We start from the raw sequence: 24,494 nt of genomic DNA, 5'->3' as shown, positions 1-24,494 counted from the left end.
CTGGCTGATGGGATGATGTGGGATATTAGGGGTAGTAGTCCAGTGGCTCTGGCTGATGGGATTATTGGGATATTAGTGGTAGTAGTCTGGTGGCTCTGGCTGGTCTGGTGGCTCTGGCTGATGGGATGATGTGGGACATTAGGGGTAGTAGTCTGGTGGCTCTGATGGGATGATGTGGGATATTAGGGGTAGTAGTCTGGTGGTTCTGGTTGATGGGTTGATTGGGATATTAGGGGTAGTAGTTCGGTGGCTCTGGCTGATGGGATGATGTGGGATATTAGGGGTAGTAGTCCGGTGGCTCTGGCTGATGGGATGATTGGGATATTAGGGGTAGTAGTCCCGTGGCTCTGACTGATGGGATGATGTGGAATATTAGGGGTAGTAATCTGGTGGCTCTGACGGGATGATGTTGGATATTAGGGGTAGTAGTCCGGTGGCTCTGATGGGATGATGTGGGATATTAGGGGTAGTAGTCCGGTGGCTCTGGCTGATGGGATGAAGAAATTTTGTCTACCCAATATATCCATTGTAGACTTGTCTCTAGTAGATATATTATTCTGGACATAAAATGTCTAGATATTTGAAGATTCTGATTACTATCTGCACTATAACACATTTGGTAGAAGTATGAATGGTGCTTTCATAAACACATTAGATATACAGTCCAACCCAAAACAATAAAATTAGCTATAAAAATAGGTTTTTATATCCAGATTTAATTATTTAATTTTATTTCTAATATTAGTCCTTCTATAATTAAAATGTATCTGTGTAGAATAACATGGGAAGTTAATTGGCTTGAATAGTAATAGAATTAAATCTAATACTCTATTTTATAAATCTACTAGATGGTGGCCCGATTCTAACGCATCGGGTATTCTAGAGTATGCATCTCCACGTAGTATATTGCCCATTTACGTAGTATATTGCCCAGTCACGTAGTATATTGCCCAGCGACGTAGGATATTGCCCAGAGCCACATAGTATATTGCACAGCTTTGTAGTATATTGCCCAGCCTTGTAGTATATTGCCCAGCCACGTATTATATTGCCCAGCCACGTAGTATATTGCCCAGCCTTGTAGTATACAGCAGAGCCACGTAGGATATTGCCCAGTGACGTAGTATATTACCGAGGCACGTATAGGGCCAAAAAATAAAAAATAAACATACTCACCTAATGATCCGAGGGCCCCTTGTAGTGTATCATACTCACCATTCTTGTCACTGCTCCTCGGCGTCCCGCCTTTCCTCTTCGTGGGATCCCGTGCAGATGGTTGTGCTCGGCTTCAGGAAAATGGCCGCTGGATGCTGCGCGTGCGCAGATCGAGATCGCGGCGGCCATTTTCCTGAAGCCGAGTTCCATTGCAAGTGCCAGGGCTGGTGGGAGCAGGACCTATGAAGACGTCGCGGTCACATGACCGTGACGTCACGGCAGGTCCTTGCCGCACACCAGCCCTGGGACGGGACCGCACCGCAAGCTGACGGTTGTAATGGAGCGGTCCGGGGAGCGTGGCGAGGAGCGAGAAAGGCGGCGGAGGGTGAGTATAGCAGGTTTTTTTTTAAATTTATTATTTTAACATTACATTTTGTACTATTGATGCCGCATAGGCAGCGTCAATAGTACAAAGTTGGGGACACACAGGGTTAATAGCAGCGGTAACGGAGTGCGTTACCTGCGGCATAACGCGGTCCGTTACCGCCGGCATTAACCCTGTGTGAGCGGTGTATGCGGGCGCCGGCAGTGAGTGCGGGGAGTAAGCGGCCATTTTTTTCTGGACTGTGCGCGTCGCTGATTGGTCGCGGCAGCCATGACAGGCAGCTGCCAAGACCAATCAGCGAACGAATAACGGTGACAGACAGAAGGACAGACGGAAGTACCCTTAGACAATTATATAGTAGATGGCTCCAGAAAGATTTTCTCACTTTATAAAAATATGTCCTTGCAGCATCATAAATGTATAAATAATAAAATATACCTACAGGCAAGTATATGCTGCAAACTTCTTTGTACACCTTTAGTGTCTGAAGGATGGTCCCACAAGACTCTGAGACTTGCCTATAGAGACTTGCAGGTCATCAGGCTTACTCATCCATTATTCTCTCTCTAACCCTTGACTGCTACAAAGTACCTTCCAACTGCCACTAAAACAAGACAATAAAAAGAGAGTTCCATGTGACTGAAGCAGTGATGTTTCCATCAAATATTTTCTCTTTCTTTCTAATGCAGAAATCTTCTAGTGCCAAACAACCCTTGACCTGGTGGTCCAAAACTGATTTAGTTCTGGTGTTCCCAGAAATAAGATTTTTCTTTTTCCTGCTACAGCATAGAAGCTTTCTATGTCTGTAATCAGGAAAAGCTGCAGTTATTAAAATGTACTTAGAATTTAATTTTCAGCACAATGCTGGCCACATATCAGACTGCTGGACCTGCACAAATAGTGTTCATGTTCCATTAAATCACGCTCTTTAAAATTGAAAAAACTAAGATAAGGTTTTAAGATGGTTTATGCTGAGAAAATGTCAATTTTTGATACTTACATTATCAATTTCCTGATTACGATAAGGTGAGACAATCACATTCATTTATTTAACTTGGGGATTTTTTTTCTTAATTTTTAATTATACTTATTAGTAGTAGGGAACAGGTAGGTAGGAAAAAAAAAAAAAAAAACGACCACAAAGTCCCCAAATATTAAAAATATATGCAATCATTATTATACAAAATTCAAAGGACAGGTAAAGAAAAAGTGCACCAATAAGCCCAAACTACTATATAAGGCTAGTTTCACATTTGCGTTAGTATCCGCAGCGTTTAATCCGCAACAGCAAATGAAGGAAAAACTGCATGGAAACGCGTACAAATGCAGTGTTGTTAGATGCATACGGTAACGCATGCGGTTTAAAAAAACGCAACATTTTCATGCTTTTGCATGCGTTTTGCATGCGTTTGCGTATTTTGCGCGCATGGTGGAAAATTATGGAATACCTATATATAGACCCTAGGACTGCTGAAATGTTAACAGTGTGCTACTGTTGTTATGATCTGGTGGCCTAGGAGCGGCATGAGACGTACTCTGGAGAATGTGGTAACTGTACTGACCGCAGACCCTGGACTTAACACCGCAACTAGAAGTAGCCGTGGGATGTACCTACTGATCCTAGACACCTCGACACAGCCGGAGGACTAATTAACCCTATAGCTAGAAAAGGGAAAACTATCTTGCCTCAGAGAAAATTCCCAAAGGATAGGCAGCCCCCCACAAATATTGACTGTGAGAGGAGAGGAAAAAACATACACAGGCTGAAAACAGAATTTAGCAAAGGAGGCCAATCTAGCTGGATAGAAAAGATAGGACAGAGAACTATGTGGTCAGTATTAAAATACTATGAAATGTCCACCACAGATAATACAAAAAACTCCACATCAAACTAAAGATATGGAGGGTAAATCTGCCTCTCCAGAGTTTCCAGCTTGGCTGCATAAATCCTTACACAGATAAAGCTGGACAAGAAAAAACATGCAAAGCACTGAACATTGAGGCCCACGACATGTGGGCAGAAAAACAAGCAGAACTTATCTTGTAGAAATGAACTGCAAGCAGGAGCGACCAGGAAGGGATGTGAATCCTCCAGAAACAATGAACAACTGGCACTCACTAAAGGGTGAAGCCAGACTAAATAGCCCCGTCCGAAGTGGACGCACCTGATGACTGCTGTGAAGGACAAACAGCAGCACTACCACTTATAACCACCGGAGGGAGCCCAAGAGCAGAACCCACAACAGAATTCACAACAGTACCCCCCCTTGAGGAGGGGTCACCGAACCCTCACCAGAGCCCCCAGGCCGATCCGGACAAGCCAAATGGAAGGCACGAACCAAATCGTCAGCATGAACATCGGAGGCAACAACCCAAGAATTATCCTCCTGGCCATAACCCTTCCACTTGACAAGGTACTGAAGCCTCCATCTTGAAAAACGAGAATCCAAGATCTTCTCCACAACATACTCCAACTCCCCATCATCTGAAAAAATCAAAATATCATCCAAATATACAATCATTAATTTATCAAGATAATTCCGGAAAATATCATGCATGAAGGACTGAAACACAGATGGGGCATTAGAGAGTCCGAATGGCATCACAAGATATTCAAAATGGCCCTCGGGCGTATTAAACGCAGTTTTCCATTCGTCACCCTGCTTAATACGAACAAGATTATATGCCCCTCGTAGGTCAATCTTAGTAAACCAACTAGCCCCCTTAATCCTGGCAAACAAATCAGAAAGCAAAGGCAAAGGGTATTGGAATTTGACCGTGATCTTATTCAAGAGGCGATAATCAATACAGAGTCTCAAGGAGCCATCCTTCTTGGCAACAAAAAAAAACCTGCTCGCAATGGAGAAGAAGATGGTCGAATATGCCCCTTCTCCAAAGATTCCTTAACATAACTCCGCATGGCGGCATGTTCAGGCACAGGTTGAAAAGTCGCCCTTAGGGAACTTACAGTCTGGAATCAAGTCAATAGCACAATCACTGTCCCTATGCGGTGGAAGGGAACTGGACTTGGGCTCATCGAAAACATCCTGGAAATCTGACAGAAACTCAGGAATTTCAGAAGAGGGGGAGGAGGAAATTGACATTAGAGGAACGTCATCATGAACCCCCTGACAACCCCAACTAATCACAGACATAGATTTACAATCCAACACCGGATTATGTACCTGTAACCATGGAAACCCCAGCACAATAGCATCATGCAAATTATGCAACACCAGGAAATGACAATCTTCCTGATGGGCTGGCGCCATGCACATGGTTAACTGTGTCCAAAACTGAGGTTTATTTTTAGCCAATGGTGTAGCATCAATACCCCTCAAAGGGATAGGACTCTGCAAAGGCTGTAAGGGAAAACCACAACGTCTGGCAAATTCTAAGTCCATCAAATTTAAAGCGGCGCCTGAATCCACAAATGCCATGACAGAGAATGACGATAATGAGCAGATCAGGGTCACAGATAACAGAAATTTAGGCTGTACAGTACTGATGGTAACGGAATTAGCGATTCTCTTGGCACGCTTAGGGCAATCCGAAATAACATGAGCAGAATCACCGCAGTAAATGCACAACCTATTCGGACGTCTGAATCCTTGGCGTTCAGCTCTAGACACAATCCTATCACACTGCATAGGCTCAGGACTCCGATCGGAAGACAATGCCATAGTGTGCACACCTCTGCGTTCACGCAAGCGCCGATCAATTTGAATGGCCAGAGACATAGAATCACTCAGACCTGCAGGCGTGGGGAACCCCACCAAAACATCTTTAACAGATTCAGAAAGACCCTTTCTGAAAATTGCCGCCAAAGCATCCTCATTCCACTTAGTAAGCACAGACCATTTTTGTAAATTTCTGGCTATATGATTCTGCCGCTTCTTGACCCTGACACAGGGCCAACAAGGTTTTCTCAGCATGATCCACAGAATTAGGTTCATCATAAAATAACCCAAGCGCCTGAAAAAAGGTGTCTACATTAAGCAAGGCTGGATTCCCAGATTCCAGGGAAAATGCCCAATCCTGAGGGTCGCCACGCAACAGAGATATGACAATTTTTACCTGCTGGATGGGATCACCAGAGGAACGGGGTTTCAGAGCAAAAAACAGTTTACAGTTATTTTTAAAGCTCAAAAATTTGGACCTGTCCCCAAAAAACAGATCGGGGGTAGGAATTCTAGGCTCTAAAACAGGAGTCTGCACGATATAATCAGAAATACCCTGTACTCTAGCAGCAAGTTGATCCACACGAGAAGCAAGTCCCTGAACATCCATGTCAGCGCCTAACTCCTAAGCCACCCAGAGGTGAAGAGGGAAAAAAAACCACAACAGAGTACAGAAAAAAAAAATGGCTCAGCACTTTCTTTCCCTTCTTTTGAGATGCGGTTAACTCATTGTCGGCCAGTTGTACTGTTATGATCTGGTGGCCTAGGAGCGGCATGAGACGTACTCTGGAGAATGTGGTAACTGTACTGACCGCAGACCCTGGACTTAACACCGCAACTAGAAGTAGCCGTGGGATGTACCTACTGATCCTAGACACCTCGACACAGCCGGAGGACTAATTAACCCTATAGATAGAAAAGGGAAAACTATCTTGCCTCAGAGAAAATTCCCAAAGGATAGGCAGCCCCCCACAAATATTGACTGTGAGAGGAGAGGAAAAAAACATACACAGGCTGAAAACTGAATTTAGCAAAGGAGGCCAATCTAGCTGGATAGAAAAGATAGGACAGAGAACTATGTGGTCAGTATTAAAATACTATGAAATGTCCACCACAGATAATACAAAAAACTCCACATCTAACTAAAGATATGGAGGGTAAATCTGCCTCTCCAGAGTTTCCAGCTTGGCTGCATAAATCCTTACACAGATAAAGCTGGACAAGAAAAAACATGCAAAGCACTGAACATTGAGGCCCACAACATGTGGGCAGAAAAACAAGCAGAACTTATCTTGTAGAAATGAACTGCAAGCAGGAGCGACCAGGAAGGGATGTGAATCCTCCAGAAACAATGAACAACTGGCACTCACTAAAGGGTGAAGCCAGACTAAATAGCCCCATCCGAAGTGGACGCACCTGATTACTGCTGTGAAGGACAAACAGCAGCACTACCACTTATAACCACCGGAGGGAGCCCAAGAGCAGAACCCACAACAGAATTCACAACATACTGTATCCTGTGTCATAATGGATCTTCGCATGAAGAGCTTTTATTTCAACCTGGATTTAAGCATCAAGCTGTTTCTTGCCTGTGCGTTTGCTTGGGAGCAACAAAGAAATCGAGAAAGACAGAGAAGGACACGGCGTCTGCGTTTTTGGAGACACCCCATTATCGAACTCCGGGAGAGCCGTGGAGCCTATCACATGCTACATGGCGAGGTTAATGCCAACCAGGACAAATTCACGGAATATACCCGGATGTCACAAGACTCTTTTCGGAATTTGCTTGGTCGTGTCCAAGGAGCCATTCGGAAACAGGACACACCGCTCCGTAGAGCGATTCCTGCAGAGGAACGACTGCTGGTTACATCAAGGTACGTAATAATTCTAAACAAATGCCAGTCATAATTATTGTTGGTCTGACATGTATTCTTTGTATTTTCCTTTATGTCTTTAGCAGCACATCACCATAAATAGAATCGATTATAATTTATTTTTTATTTATTTTATTACAGATTTCTGGCAACCGGAGAGAGCGTATCATCCCTCCACTTCCAGTACCGGCTTGGAATTTTCACCCTGTCTGGAATAGTTGCGGACAACTGCCGGGCTGTGTGGAACGTTCTCCGGGATGAATTTATACCCATACCCATCGAGGACATGTGGGTGGGAATTGAAGAGAAATTCTGGAGTGTCTGTGATTTCCCCAACTGTTTGGGTGCGGTGGATGGAAAGCACATACGCACAGTTGAAGTTGGCCACATGCGGAGACAATTTGCTGCCTTTTTTATTCTGATATTGGACGTGTGGCATGGCAGGACAATATTGTGTAAAATGTCCTGTTGGGTTTGGGTCTGTACCAGTTATGTTTTAAATGTTACTAATATTTGTTGGCAATAAACTATGTTTTGTTAGAGTATCTTGACCGTGTCTCCTATGTATTTCCTCCACAAACCACTTAGGTTATTAGTGGTAAGGTTGTTGACGTCATTGCATCCTGATTCTGTTCTGCAGTATCTATTGGATGCAGACTGAAGAGACGATGGCTGTTTAAAAAACAGATCTATACTCATCAAGTCAGGTGTCAGAAATAATGAATTCATGATGCACAAATAACAGCCTCATGAATTCACTATTTCTAACACATGTTCAGGTGAGTATAGATATGCCTTGTATGACCTCCATCATCCCTTTACTTTGTGTGAAATAGATTACATACACAGAAGAGAAAATGGAGGTTATACAAGGCAGTTCTCTACTCACCAGGTCAGGTGTCATAACTAATGAGTTTTTGGACACATGGCCTGTTGAGTACAGTTCTGCTTTGTATTACCGCCATTTTCTCTTCAGTCTGCAACACAAAGTCACAGAGTAAGCAGAAGGAAGAGATTATGGAGAAAATACAAGTATTATTTTTTTGGGCCACCTCATATCTCTATACTAAACACACACAAAGCTGCAGTGTTGTACTTACTAACTACTGGAGCTATGAGGTGGCAAAAAAATAAAGTGTGCGGCACAGTGTTTTATTCGGCGCATGGTGTGTGTTGCCGGCAGCGAAATACACAAATAACCAAATATTATTGGGGGCAAAAAACATTATTAATTATTTTTACCCAAAAAAAAGTAACTGCACCTGCTTGGGGTAGAGTGCCGGAAATGGGGGGTATGTAGCTGTTAAGCTTGACTAACTGTGGATGACGCAGGGGTGGCAGGAGAAGGGGCAACTAAATTACTGGGGTCTGGCAGTTCGGGGATGGGGCTTGACGCATGAGAGGGCAGAGACACACTGGAAGGGTGAGACAAACCAGACATTACAGACACATTGGGAGGTGAGGGGGGAGGGATAGCAATAGTCCTCTGTTTCTTTTTTCCTTTCCCTTTTTGGGATCGCCGCTGCGGTACGGGGAGCCTCGTTGGGTTAATTTCTAGCGACCTTGCCATGGTGGCCGACCTGTCAGGGTCCGTGTGCCACAGCATGGTTGTGGTAGTGGGGAAGGTCATGCCAGGGTCCATGTGCCGCTGCAGCTGCATGGTTGTGGTGGTGGGGAAGGCCATGCCAGGGTCTGGCTGCTGCTGCATGGTGGTGGTGGGGAAGGCCATGCCAGGGTCCGGTTGCTGCTTTTTCTGCTGCTGCATGGTGGTGTCAGTGGAGGAGGTCCAAGCAGGAGCAGCAGTTGTCATGGTGGTGGCGGTGGGCTGTCAAACAGCACTCGGCATGGTGGTGGTGCTGTAGTGGCGTCCGGCAGTGCTTGGAATGGAGGTGGCCGTGCAGTGGTATGTTGCAGAGCTCAGCACTGAGGTCAAGCGTGACACTGTAGGCACAGGTGGATATGCCGCAACTGTCTGCTGAAAATACCGACTCTGCTGCATAGCCTGCTGGAGATCAGGAGTAAGGTGTTCTGACATGCCCTGTTCAATTTGATTAAAAAAATGATGTGCTGGCTTCTGGAGGTCAGCTTTCACTTGGTCAAGGCTTTTGTTGACCTCCTGGATACGTGTATTTATATGGCTAATGGCAGTATCCAGTCGGTCACCCATCGCCTTGAGTCCATCATGAAAGACCGAGCTCAAGTGCAAAAACTCAGGCATGAGTGACCTGTCAGAGGCCCTCTGCCACTGCCGGGAAGAGCCCCCCAAAAAAGGGGCAGAGGCAGAGGACTGGGAAAGGGGAACATCTGATGGATCAGCTTCCTGGTCTCCAGTTTGTGTGGCAGGCCCACTTGCTGCAGCGCTGCTGGATGGCTGGGATGGGTCCATGGCTGTCTGATGAAGGACCGCTCCAGAACCAGGGTCAAGAGCGCTGCTCCATGTGCTGTGAAAAAACAGAAAAAAACACATTACTACCAAACATTTTCAAAAGTTAGGCGCCATCTCCTGTAGAATAGAAACATACAGATTGAGGCAATACAACACAACCTAATACACCAAAAAAATACTTAAGTTCTCTGGGCAAGTACTGGTCTCAAAAATACCAGAATGCGGTGGTATTTATATTTTCGCATCCTTGCTCCAGAACCACTAGGAACCCAGCACTCTTGACGAAGGTCCTTGTTGAAGCGATCCTTCATCGAAAACCAAAGTGTTTTGACTTTGAGCACTGTTGAAAAAGCAAAAAAGAATGGTTAGACAATGGACTTTTGGTCGAACTCCTGAGAGTTTCTCTCATCACACACAGTTGTTTGATCACGACCAAGGTCACTGCTGCATCACACTGCATTGCAATACTTACAAAATGCATTTCGGACCTGAGTCGGGGCGTTGTCCCAGCCATCCCACATCGCTTTGGCCACCTCATTCCATAGCCACCAGATCTGCAGAACCCGGGTGTCCCACAACGGGACTCGCTCATGAACCAGGGTGATAAGGAGGTCATTTTCAATGAGGTCCTCATCCCATTCTGGAACCTAAAAAGTAAACAAAGACATTAATGTTGGATACATTAACATAAAAAAAAGAAATAAAACAGAGACAGAAAACTGGCATGAATATTGAAAGTCAAGAAACAAAAAGAGTCAAGAAGAAAAAGGGAAAGAAAGAGGAAAGCAAAGAAATGAACATCCAAGAGTAAAGTGAGGATACAATAAACAGTCAGCCAGGTATACGTACACGCTGCCACCTTGCCACCCGACCGTGACCCCGCTGCTCCTGCTCAGCCTCTGCCGCAGTGGAAGAAGTGCTCTAAAAAAAGGAAAAAAAAAATTGTCATATGTGTAGATGTGACAGTGAATACTTACCATTCTGAAGAGGTGAGTACTCACTTCACTGACATGTTCGGCTTGTGCAGGCCCAGGCCGTTGCTCCACCTCAGAAGAAGATGACATTCTGATGCACGCAGAAAGAAAGAAATGGCATAAATTAGGACATATAGAGACAGAAAATAGAAAATAAAGACATTGGCTAGGATATACTCACATTGTTCAGAGTGTAGATTCCTTCCTGTGTCTGGTCTGCTGCGTCTGCTCTTGTTCCCAGTCTGCTGAGTAGTGACCTGCAAATGTCCACTCCCTCCCTTTGTCAGTTTGTATGTGGGGGGTGGCTAATCAGTGTCTAGACAGGTTTTCCTGTGGTGCAACGCATGCATTCACAAACGCAAGCAAACGCATGTGCTTGCGAACGCATGCGTTCACACAGACAGTAATGCGTTTTTTTGCCGCATTCCTTCCGCTAACAACCGCATACGTTTCTAGGTGGCAAATTGACGCCTCTAAAATTACTACATGTAGTGTTTACCGCGCCAAACCGCAGACGACGAAATGACGCATGCGTCGTCAAACGCGGAAAAACGCAATTGATCGCAGACACATGCGTCCCTAATGTTAAATATAGGAATACACGACGCATGTGGATAATTGCAGAAGAAACGCTGCATACACACCTGCAAATGTGAAACCAGCCTAAGTGCATGACTGCACCGAGAGCACACGGAACCAGGGGACCATAACCATCACATAGCCAACACATTTTTCCGTGTTCGTTTTTCGCTCCCCTCCTTCCCAGAGCCATAACTTTTTTATTTTTCTGTCAATTTGGCCATGTGAGGGCTTATTTTTTGTGGAACGAGTTGTACATTTGAACGACATCATTGGTTTTACCATGTCATGTACAAGAAAACGAAAAAAATTCCAAGTGCGGTGAAATTGCAAAAAAAGTGCAGGTTCACTAAATGCTAAAACTGACCTGCCATTATGATTTTCCAGGTCAGTACGAGTTCATAGACACCTAACATGACTAGGTTATTTTTTATCTAAGTGGTAAAAAAAAATTCCAAACTTCGCTTAAAAAAAAAAAAAAAAAAAAAAAAAAATTGCGCCATTTTCCGATACTCGTAGCATCTCTATTTTTCATGATCTGGGGTCAGTTGAGGGCTTATTTTTTGTGTGCCGAGCTGGCGGTGATTTAAACTTTGTTTAAATCTGATGTTCACTGCTATGTAGCAGAATTGCATGTGTGCTGTGAGCGCAGACCACAGGGTGGCGCTCACAGCTGCCGGGGATCAGTAACCATAGAGGTCTGAAGGACCTCTATGGTTACTATTCAGAAGCATCGCCGACCTCCGATTATGTGACGGGGGTCGGCGATGCGCTTATTTCCGGCCGACCGGCCGGAAGCGCTGATTAAATGCCGCTGTCTGCGCCGGAAGCGCTGATTAAATGCCGCTGTCTGCGTTTGACAGTGGCATTTAACTAGTTAATAGCGGCGGGTGAATCGCGATTTCACCCGCCAATATTGCGGGCCCATGTCAGCTGTTCAAAACAACTGACATGTCCCGGCTTTGATGCGGGCTCACCGCGGAGCCCTGCATCAAAGCAGGGGATCTGACCTTGGACGTACTATCCCGTCCGAGGTCAGAAAGGGGTTAATGCCACAAGCAAATGCAAAAAAAAAAGAAAGCAATGACATTTTTTTATTTTTTAACTCTGCCATACAAAAAAGGGATCAAAATGTTGTACAGTGTGTAACACAAAAAAATAGCACGAATATGAGCATGCTATGTAAAAACAGACCTTCTCATAGAATTTTAAAGCAAAACAAATGAAAATGTTATGGCTCTCAGAATATCATGACCTAAAAAATAATTATATTTAAAAAGTGATTTTCTTATGCAAAGGTAGTAAAACGCAAAAAAAAGGACATGTATAAATTGGGCATCACTGCAATCATAGAAACACATACCATCAAACCATATTTTTTTTTATCCCACAAGGTAAACTGCCCTAGAAAAACAAAACAAAACAAAAAAATGTCAGGATTGCTATTTTTGTTCATCCCTCCTTCCAAGAAGTTAAAAGTGATCAAAAGCGTGTATGTACTCAAAAATGGCACGGTGTCTCCCACAAAAACATACAATTTTTACAGAAAAATAAAAAGTTATAAGCCTCAGCACATGGTAATCAAAGAGGATTTTTTGTGGGCTTTTGAGGCAAAAGTAGTAAAACATAAAAAATGTAAATTTAGTAGCTAACATGGTATATCACCTGACAAACGTTGTTAAAAAAAATCTGAATTACTGTTTTTTTATTCATTCTACCTGCTGAAGGATTCCCTGTATTAAAGTTAGATAGCAAATAATGAATACACCGAAATTGTGCATCCAACACAAACAAATCCTCATACAGCTGTCAACAAAAAAAATTAAAATTATGGCTAAAATTGGATTGGTCCTTAAGGGGTTAAAATGTGGTCTTACTACTGTTACTACTGTATATTCATCTAGAAACAAGGCTTCTTAATAGGCATAATGTTTACATGTGTAATTTAGAAAGAAGTTAATACAAATACCAGCCAGAAAACATTTTGGCATTCCCTCTGCCTCAAGGGTTTTGTTTTATGCATTATTTTCCCTAGAGCATTCAGATAATTTAACACATTGATAACAAGCCATTGTGATTCTTCCTGATCCCCCATCAGTCTAAAGTTCTCATCTAAGCTCATAAATAAGAGAGAACTTAGCAGATTTGTTTTATTCCTGAACACAATCTGTTGATTCATAGTGCATGGAGGAGCAATTTTAGCTTCAAATGGCAGCGCATAAGATGGATTAGTTGAAGCTGAATTTGGGAAAAAATGTTTGTATATCAATGGCAAATTGGCATCCAAAGCAGATGGTCTGTCTGATCTTTTCTGCTTCTAACATAAACAAAGTCAAAGCCTTATATCTATTTCTGCATGGAAGATTATGACATCCAAGTAAGTTAATTGTACTTCTAATTATTGACAAGAATTACCTTTTTTCATACAAACATTTCATTTCTTTTGTACATATTTAGGCTATTACTGTGCATTAAGATATAAAATAGATGAACCAAATTTGTAAGTTTATACTAAACTATATTGCAATAAACTAAACCTTAATTTGGGAAGAAAGAAGTCAGTATAATTCTTGAATTTGTGTTTGCCAATATAACACGCTCATGTGATCATTTTTTTTCTTTTGCTGTTTACACAGTCAGCATAGATGGTGGGATGTGTTTTTTATTGGTAATATCATGAGGTACATAAACTTTTTTGATTGTTTTATATTGCAGTTTTGGGGAAACGAAATAGCTAAAAAGAAGAATTCTACCGCATTCACTTGGTGAGACAAATATATTAATATTTTAATAGCATGCCTATATTTGACCAAGTAATAGAAGGCCCTTTTTGAGGAACAGAAAACCTACATACGCAATAGTAGTATAGGAGCCAAAGAAAAAAATAATAAATCTTTATTGTTAAACATACAAACAAGATAAAAAACACATAAAAAGGGTTGTTAGGCAAACGACTATACCACAAGGAATGCTGAGATATCAGAATATCAACTTGTCATCAACAACAAAAAATAAATAAAGGATAACAAATAGTGTTGAGCAATACCGTCCGATACTTGAAAGTATCGGTATCGGATAGTATCGGCCGATACCCGAAAAATATCGGATATCGCCGATACCGATACCCGATACCAATGCATTTCAATGGGACGCAAAGTATCGGAATGGTTCCCAGGGTCTGAAGGAGAGGAAACTCTCCTTCAGGCCCTGGGATCCATATCCATGTGTAAAATAAAGAATTAAAATAAAAAATATGGATATACTCACCTCTCCGGTGGCCCCTGGATCTTACCGCTGTAACCGGGAGCTTCCGTTCCTAAGAATGAGCGCGTGAAGGGCCTTCGATGACGTCGCGGCTTCTGATTGGTCGCGTGACCGCTCATGTGACCGCTCACGCGACCAATCAGAAGCCGCGACGTCAGCCGCGACGTCATCGAAGGTCCTTCACGGGTTCATTCTTAGGAACGGAGGCTCCCGGTTACAGCGGTAAGATCCAGGGGCCGCCGAAGAGGTGAGTATATGGATATATATGGATATACTCAGTCATCAAAGGAAAAAGTGACTACTCTGAAGAACCTAGAATATAAGACATATTTTCAGTTGTTTCACACTTTTTTGTTAAGTATATAATTCCACATGTGTTAATTCATAGTTTTGATGCCTTCAGTGTGAATTTACAATTTTCATAGTCATGAAAATACAGAAAAATCTTTAAATGAGAAGGTGTGTCCAAACTTTTAGTCTGTACTGTATATATAATTTTAATAGTTTCAACACTTACAGACAGAGCTATTCAACAAAAATGTTTTATTTTTCTTGTTTAGATTTTTTTTATATCTACCATATGGAGGTCATGTAATGTTTTTTTTTGTTTGTTTTTTAATATTTTTTAAAAAACGTTTTCTATAATTTTAGGCAGCAATTAGCGAACTTAAACCAATGATTGCTTGAATTCTTATACAGTATATTGTAAGACTTCTTAATTGCACTGCATTGTTATGCAAGTAATATGAAGGACAAGTGCATTGGGTACATGATTTTGTGGTACTACAGGTTCAGTGAAGCCCGTTAGTGCAGGTTTGCCTAAATGTAACCTGACAGTGTACAGCATTTATCAGACACTGGTCGTATGTTTTCAGCCATGTACATTTAACTAGGGGGAAAACAATAAAGAGCATGCAGACAGGAAAGGACAGGATTAAATACAGTATATAGACAGTACAGCATACAGACAGGATGCAGCATACAGATGGGACAGGACAGCATCAAGTACAGTATATATATAGGACAGCATACAAACAGGATGCAGTATACAGACTGAACAGGACAGCATTAAATCACAGGTGATTCTTTCTGTGAGGCAAAACATATGTATAAAACTAAACAGCAAGTGTTTTACCTCACAGAAAGAATCAGCTGTGATCCCCTGCTGTAATGTCAGTATACTTTCTTTTTCTTCCTCCCCTTCCCAGGAGCTGTGGTATAATCAGTCCATACTCCTGTATGGTCAGACCCAACCATTGCACAGTACACAGCAGGGGCACACTTTTAAGATTATCTCAGCAAAGGGACATTTATATAAACAGGTCCAATTGTGGAACATATTTTTTCCCAAGATCTATTGGTCAAACTGTACTTTGTTGGTGGGGAAACCCATGTAAGTGGATATTACCGACATGATTCGCTGTGGTCATGTTTTTAGGCTGCTTTGCATTATTACGCATTGGTAAAGACTATAAAAAAGATCACAGAATAAAAAGGATCATATCTCTGGAAACATATAGCAGAATAAAAAATGTATAATGGAATAATTAGGGAATCAGCAGGAAAAAAATGAAAGCAAAAACTGGTCACATTTGACCCGGTGGCGGGTACTCTTTAGTAAAAAACTTTCATTAAGCCTTGGGTGATGGGAAGGGAGGGATGGAGGGACCAAGTCTTTCACCCTCTGTCTAACCGCTAGATGCTATGGTTGCTATTAAGTACAACACCTAAGGGGTAAACTGTCATGTGTGCAAGTGACAAAATGACCCTGAACTCAGATGAAATATTGTCTTAGAAGGGTTATCTGCAGGGGTGGGATTCAGCCGGTACGACCCGGTACGGGGCAGCCGTTTACTAAAATTTCTATCTGCCAGCGTTCCGGTAATTGAAAATGGTTACCACGCCCAGGGGCGGCACCTGAGCAGTGTGTTTTTTTTTTTTTTTTTTTGTTTTTACAGTCCGGTCCGGCTGGTCACCTTAAGACAGCACAAACCCCCCCCCCCCCCGTCGCCGCTTATGCCTCCCTGTCTCATACTCACCTCACCTGCTCCAGCGGTGCCGGCTGGTCTGCTCTCAGCGACTGCACGACTGCAGCTCGCCCTGTGTGAGCGGTCACATGGTGCCGCCTCATTAAGGTGATGAATATTCATGAATATTCATCATCTTAAATGACCGTTACCACCTGACCGCGGTGCTCACACAGGACGAGGAGGACGGTGCAGTGCTGCGCAGGGACAGAGCGAGGTGGAGGATTCCGTTCCTCTGCTACGCGGTGTGTGAGGTGACTCAGGTGAGTATGAATCATTCCAGCCAGGGAGGACGGGGGAGCCGGCGGGGAGGAGGAGGTCCGCGGTGGACGGCCAGGACGGGGAGCCATGCCCATGATACAAGATGGGACTGGGAGCGTCGGGGAGCCGGCGATGAGCCACGCATGGGGGGGGGGCGGCGGGATGAATCATGAATCATTCCAGGCAGCCAGGGAGGATGAAGGGAGCCGGCGGCGAGCATGTAGGAGGTCCGCGGTGGACAGGGAGCCATGATACAAGATGGGACTGGGGAGCCGGCGATGAGCCACGCATACGGGGGGGGGGGAGATGAGCCACGCATACGCCGGGGGGGGGGGAGATGAGCCAGTGCATGGCTCATCCCCCCCCTGTATGCGTGGCTCATCTCCCCCTCCCTGTATGCATAGGTGGGTCAGGCACTGGCTCATCTCCCATCCCCCCCTGTATGCGTGGCCCACGCATACGGGGGGGGGGATGGGAGATGAGCCAGTGCCTGAGCCACCCATGCATACAGGGAGGGGGAGATGAGCCACGCATACAGGGGGGATGGGAGATGAGCCAGTGCCTGAGCCACCCATGCATACAGGGAGGGGGAGATGAGCCACGCATACAGGGGGGATGGGAGATGAGCCAGTGCCTGAGCCACCCATGCATACAGGGAGGGGGAAATGAGCCACGCATACGGAGGGGGATGAGTTACCTATGCATATAGGGAGGGGGAGATGAGCCATGCAAACATGATGGGAGGGGGGGCCATTATACAGTATGCATGGAGCATCATATGTGGCCTTTATACAGTATGGAGCATCATGTGTGGCCATTGTACAGTATGGAGCATCATGTGTGGCCATTATACAGTATGGAGCATAATGTGTGGCCGTTATACAGTATGGAGCATCATGTGTGGCCGTTATACAGTATGGAGCATCATGTGTGGCCGTTATACAGTATGGAGCATCATGTGTGGCCATACTTCTACTTTAGTAATTTAACTAAGGATGTTGTGGACTGATCAGCTAAAGCACCTTGTACACGGACAATTATCCTGTGCAGTACATTTGCTTTAGTCGTTTGTTTCTTTGAATGACTTTAATACCGTATGTCACAACGTATTCTTGTCATTAAGGGAGACAAACTGCTTCCAAAAATATGAATCGTGCCACTGGGCGTGGCTTATTAGTATGGGCGGGGTTATTGAAAATGGGCGTGGCCAAAATTCCGGCCGCCGCGACTTAGAGGACCTGTTGTTAAAAATTTGAAAAATTTGAATCCCACCCCTGGTTATCTGGGATTTGCTTATAATTGCAGTTCAGTCATATAGACTAGAATGGACATGAGGTGAAATGCCAAATGAGCCGGGAGCTATTTCTGAAAACAAAAATGAACCCCTTTTCTAATCCGGGACAATCTCTTTAAATCACATGTGAGGGTGTATAAAACAGTATACTCTTAGAAATCAATAAACTAGTAGAGATTTGATTATTATGGTACAATTTTCATAACTGTGATATATTTACCAAATTTTTTTGTATATCGGTATTTTTGAAAATGTAGCAGATTTTTGTCAGTAAATCACTCTCATCTAAAGTGAACATATAACCGTCTGTTCTTTAGGGATTTTAAATGGAAGACTTTTGCTCACCTCCCTCATTATCCTTGTTATCAGCACAAGAAGTTTCCATGGCAACATTGCATCCAGACCCTCTCCAGCCGGTCTGGCAGATACACTGCCAGCTGTTCTGACCAAGTGTGCATCTCCCATTGCCATTGCACAGATCAGGGCAGCCATCTGGTTGAAGAAAGGAAGAAGATAAACATAAAAGATAGCGATCAGGACTAGATGACTGCGGTCTGCATAGATGATAAAATGAATCCATGCCTTAAAATTGATCTTCCATCAGCCACAGCTATGCTTGGTTGGATGCATCTTAAATCAAATTAGGCAGCCATATCAACTATGTACTGTATACTTTAAAAATCCAATACATTTCACTCTTGCCTGCATTAAAAACTCCAGAGCAAGCACCAACCCTAAGACATACAGTAAAATAGAACTCAGTAGGAAATAAACATTGTTCAATTCTAGTTTAATAGCAACATGTAATTGAACTAAACACAAAAGCTGAAAACAATTTTTATTCAACTAAAGAAAAAGGTATACACTTCAATTAATTCCCTACTAGAAATTAGCAAAATAGCTGTTACCAAGGGTACTGTAGTTTTCATGATGTCTATGGAAAAGATACAGCTAGCTATAATAGAGTTGATAGATCCGATAGATTGTGGATATACACTGTATTTAGATATAATAGATAGGGGATAAACACAATAGAGTTGAATGATACAGTAAATAGATACACAGAACAAAGATATAATAGATAGATACTGTACAGTAAAGTGGATAGATACAATAGATAGATACAGCAGACTTGAAGGATACATTAGAGAGATACAATGCAATACAATATAGTAGATAGAGTAGATAGATGCTACAGAATGTAAAGATACAGTATAGATAAATACACTAGAGTGAATATGTACAGCAGCTATAAACAATATAGTGGATAGATACAGTAAATAGCTAAAATAAAGTGTTTAGATACAGTAGACAGAAAGAATATATAGTGGATATACACTCACCGACCACTTTATTAGGTACACCTGTCCAACTTCTTGTTAACACTTAATTTCTAATCAGCCAATCACATGGCGGCAACTCAGTGCATTTAGGCATGTAGACATGGTCAAGACAATCTCCTGCAGTTCAAACCGAGCATCAGTATGGGGAAGAAAGGTGATTTGAGTGCCTTTGAACGTGGCATGGTTGTTGGTGCCAGAAGGGCTGGTCTGAGTATTTCAGAAACTGCTGATCTACTGGGATTTTCACGCACAACCATCTCTAGGGTTTACAGAGAATGGTCCGAAAAAGAAAAAAAATCCAGTGAGCGGCAGTTCTGTGGGCAGAAATGCCTTGTTGATGCCAGAGGTCAGAGGAGAATGGGCAGACTGGTTCGAGCTGATAGAAAGGCAACAGTGACTCAAATCGCCACCCGTTACAACCAAGGTAGGCCTAAGAGCATCTCTGAACGCACAGTGCGTCGAACTTTGAGGCAGATGGGCTACAGCAGCAGAAGACCACACCGGGTACCACTCCTTTCAGCTAAGAACAGGAAACTGAGGCTACAATTTGTACAAGCTCATCGAAATTGGACAGTAGAAGATTGGAAAAACGTTGCTTGGTCTGATGAGTCTCGATTTCTGCTGCGACATTCGGATGGTAGGGTCAGAATTTGACATAAACAACATGAAAGCATGGATCCATCCTGCCTTGTATGGAGCATCTTTGGGATGTGCAGCCGACAAATCTGCGGCAACTGTGTGATGCCATCATGTCAATATGGACCAAAATCTCTGAGGAATGCTTCCAGCACCTTCTTGAATCTATGCCACGAAGAATTGAGGCAGTTCTGAAGGCAAAAGGGGGTCCAACCCGTTACTAGCATGGTGTACCTAATAAAGTGGCCGGTGAGTGTATACAGATTCTAGATTCAATAAAATGGATTGATACAATGGATAAATACAATAAAGTGTATAGATACAATAGATAGTGAATAGATACAGTAGTTAGATAACAATTAGTGGATAGTTATAGTAAATACATATAGATACAGTAGACATATACAATTGAGTGGATAGATACAGTAGATAGAGTGAATAAGATACATAAGATAGATATTATAGATAGTAGATAGATATAGTAGATTGAATAGTATACAATAAATATATACTGTAGATCGTAAATAGATACAGTAGAAAGATACACTAGATAGTGGATATACATACAGTAGTAGATACATACAATAGATAGTGGGATAGATACAAAAGATAGTGGATAGTTTCAGTAGAAAGATACATCAGATAGTAGATAGATACAGTAGATAGAAAAAATAGATAGTGGATAGATACAGTAGAAAGATACAATAGATAGTGGATAGATACAGAAGATAGAAACAATAGATAGTAGTTAGGTATTGTAGAAAGATACAACAGATATTGGATAGATGCCATAGATAGTAACAATATGTAGTGGATAGATATAGTAGAAACAATAGATAATAGATAGATTTACAGAAGCTATATACAATAGAGTGGAAGATACAGTAGATGTTGGTTAGATACAGTAAATATTGAAAATAGATACAATTGATAGATAAGTACAACAGAGTGGATAGATACAGTAAAAAGATACAATAGATAGATACAATAGATAGAAACAGCAGAATGGATAGGTACAGTAGAAAAATACAATAGATGATGGATAAATAGAGCAGAGAGCTACAATAATAGATTGGAAAGATACAATATATAGATACAGTAGAAAAGGAAAGATATGATATATAGATACAGTAGAAAAACACAATAGATAGTAGATAGATACAGTAGATAGATAAAATAATAGATTGGATTGATACAATATATAGAGTGGATAGTTCCAATAGATACATACACTAAATGGTGGCTAGATACAGAAGCTAGAAAACAATAGAATGCATAGATATAGGAGAAAGATACAATAGATAAAGTAGATAGCTACAATAGATAGTGGATTGATACAAGAGAATGTGGATAGATACTGAAGCTAGATACAGTAGAATGGATAGATACAGTAGAAATATACAAGAGATAGAGTAGATAGATACAAAACAGTGGTTATATACAGAAAAAAATATACAATTGATAGAGCTGATAGACACAATAGAGTAGATAGATATGATACAATAGATAGTGGATAGATACAATAGATAGATACTAGTGATGAGTGAGCACTAACATGCTAATTACTCGAATCAAGCAAATCGTAATGCTCAGGTGTTTGACCTAAGTTACGAGTTTAATGGAAGTCAATGGGAAACTCAAACATTTTTCCAGCGTCCCCCAAAGAGAAGGTGGCCCCCACTATTTTTAGAGGGTCAGCAGGCATCTTGTGGAGAGATGAGACCAAAATAGCGCTTTATGGTAAAGCACATCATTCTACTGTTTACAGTAAATGGAATGAGGCCTACAAATAAAAGAACACAGTTGTTACGGTCAAATATGGTGGAGGTTTAACCCCTTAGTGACAGAGCCAATTTGGTACTTTATGACTGAGCCAATTTTTACAATTCTGACCAGTGTCACTTTAAGAGGTTATAACTCTGGAACGCTTTATCGGATCCCGCTGATTCTGAGATTGTTTTTTCGTGACATATTGTACTTCAAGTTAGTGGTAACATTTCTTCGATATTACTTGCGATTATTTATGAAAAAAATGGAAATATGGCGAAAATTTTTAAAATTTTGCAATTTTCAAACTTTGTATTTTTATGCCCTTAAATCAGAGAGATATGTCACAAAAAATAGTTAATAAATAACATTTCCCACATGTCTACTTTACATCAGCACAATTTTGGAAACAATTTTTTTTTTTGTTAGGGAGTTATAAGGGTTAAAAGTTGACCAGCAATTTCTCATTTTTACAACACCATGTTTTTTTTAGGGACCACATCACCTTTGAAGTCATTTTGAGGGGTCTATATGATAGAAAATAACCAAGTGTGACACCATTCTAAAAACTGCACCCCTCAAGCTGCTCAAAACCACATTCAAGAAGTTTATTAACCCTTTACGTACTTCACAGGAACTGAAACAATGTGGAAGAAAAAAATGAACATTTAACTTTTTTTTGCAAACATTTTACTTCAGAACCATTTTTTTACATTTTCACAAGTGTAAAAACAGAAATTTAACCACAAATTTTGTTGTGCAATTTTTCCTGAGTACGCCGATACCCCATATGTGGAGGTAAACCACTGTTTGGGCGCACCGCAGAGCTTGGAAGTGAAGGAGCACCATTTGACTGTTTCAATGCAGAATTGGCTGGAATTGAGACGCCATGTCGCGTTTGGAGAGCCCCTAATGTGCCTAAACAGTGGAAACCCCCCACAAGTGACACCATTTTGGAAACTAGACCCCCTAAGGAACTTATCTAGATATGCGGTGAGAACTTTGAATGCTCAAGTGCTTCACAGAAGTTTATAATGCAGAGTAGTGAAAATAAAAAAAAAATTTTTTTCCCACAAAAAAGATTTTTAGCCCCCAAGTTTTTATTTTCACAAGGGTAACAGGAGAAATTGGACCCCAAAAGTTATTGTCCAATTTATCCCGAGTACGCTGATGCCCCATATGTGGGGGTAAACCACTGTTTGGGCGCACGGCAGAGCTCAGAAGGGAGGGAGCACCATTTGACTTTTTTAGCGCAAAATTGGCTGTCGTGTTTGGAGACCCCCTGATGTACCTAAACAGTGGAAACCCCCAAATTATAACTCCAACCCTAACTCCAACACACCCCTAACCCTAATCTCAACCCGATCCATAATCCTAATCACAACCCTAACGATAATCACAACCCTAACCCCAAAACAGCCCTAATCTCAACTCTAACCATAACCCTAATCAAAACCCTAAATCCAACACATCCTAACCCTAATCCCAACCCTAATCCCAACCCTAACCCTAATCCCAACCCTAATCCCAAACGTAACCCTAATCCCAACCCTAATCCCAAACGTAGCCCTAATCCCAACCCTAATCCAAACCCTAACCCTAATCCCAACTCTAACCGTAACTTTAGCCCCAACCCTAACCCTAACTTTAGCCCCAACCCTAACCATAACTTTAGCCCCGTCGTCACAAAAAAGTTCAATGTAACCTTTTTTTTGTACGTCGCGTCCGCCATTTCCGCGCATGCGTGGCCGTAACTCTGCCCCCTCCTCCCCAGGACATAGACTGGGCAGCGGATGTGTTGAAAAACTGCATCCGCTGCCCACGTTGTGCACAATTTTCACAACGTGCGTCGGTACGTCGGGCCGACGCATTGCGACCGCCCCGTACCGACGCAAGTGTGAAAGAAGCCTAAGGCTTCTTTCACACTAGCGTCGTACTCGGCCCATCGCAGTGTGTCGGGCCAACATACCGACGCTAGCATTGTAAGCGCCGCACAACGGGTGCAGCGGATGCTGTTTTATCAACGCATCCGCTGCCACTTTGTGAGGTGCGGGGAGGCGGGGGCGGAGTTCCGGCCGCGCATGCGCGGTCGGAAATGGCAGACACGTCGGACAAAAAAGTTACATGTAGCTTTTTTGTGCCGACGGTCCGCCAAAGCACGACGCATCCGTCGCACGACGGATGCAACATGTCGCAATGCGTCGCTAATGCAAGCCAATGGAGAAAAAACGCATCCTGCAAGCACTTTTGCAGGATGCGTTTTTTCTCCAACGATGCATTGCGACGGAAGCCAAAAAACGCTAATGTGAAAGTAGCCTAACCCTAACCCTAGCCCTAACCCTAAATTTAGCCCCAACCCTAACCCTAACTCTAACCCTAACCCTAACCCTAACTCTAACCCTAACCCTAGCCCTAACTCTAACCCTAACCCTAACTCTAACCCTAACCCTAACCCTAACCCTAACTCTAACCCTAGCCCTAACCCTAACTCTAACCCTAACCCTAGCCCTAACCCTAACCCTAACTCTAACCCTAACCCTAGCCCTAACCCTAACCCTAACTCTAACCCTAACCCTAGCCCTAACCCTAACCCTAGCCCTAACTCTAACCCTAACCATAACCCTAATTTTAGCCCCAACTCGTCTCTCTTGCCGGCCGGCAGATGGCAGCAGATGGCGGGCGCACTGCGCATGCGCCCGCCATTTTCTTTCCCGACGAAGAAGCCGGCCGGCAAGAGGAGACACAGGAGGACCCAGGGACACCGGGTGAGTATTATAGGGTCCCCGAATCCCCCTATTTCTCTGTCCTCTGATGTGCGATCACATCAGAGGACAGAGAATTACAGATCGCTTTTTTTTTTTTTTTTTTT

General features: G+C 42.8%; 1 protein-coding gene across 7 annotated transcripts in view; it reads right to left on the bottom strand.

The window, feature by feature from the left end:
* Positions 1–24,494, bottom strand: part of LOC143776520 (teneurin-2-like) — a 3,926,626-nt gene that overhangs the window by 1,010,313 nt on the left and 2,891,819 nt on the right. For all 7 annotated transcript variants that reach the window (XM_077265978.1, XM_077265979.1, XM_077265980.1 and 4 more), the window contains one exon: positions 18,225–18,371. In XM_077265978.1, coding sequence (XP_077122093.1) covers positions 18,225–18,371 — 147 coding nt within the window. The remainder of the gene's footprint in view (positions 1–18,224; positions 18,372–24,494) is intronic.

The sequence above is a fragment of the Ranitomeya variabilis genome, chromosome 5, assembly GCF_051348905.1.
Source record: "Ranitomeya variabilis isolate aRanVar5 chromosome 5, aRanVar5.hap1, whole genome shotgun sequence".
Taxonomy (NCBI): domain Eukaryota; kingdom Metazoa; phylum Chordata; class Amphibia; order Anura; family Dendrobatidae; genus Ranitomeya; species Ranitomeya variabilis.
This window is presented reverse-complemented; position numbering and strand designations above follow the sequence as displayed.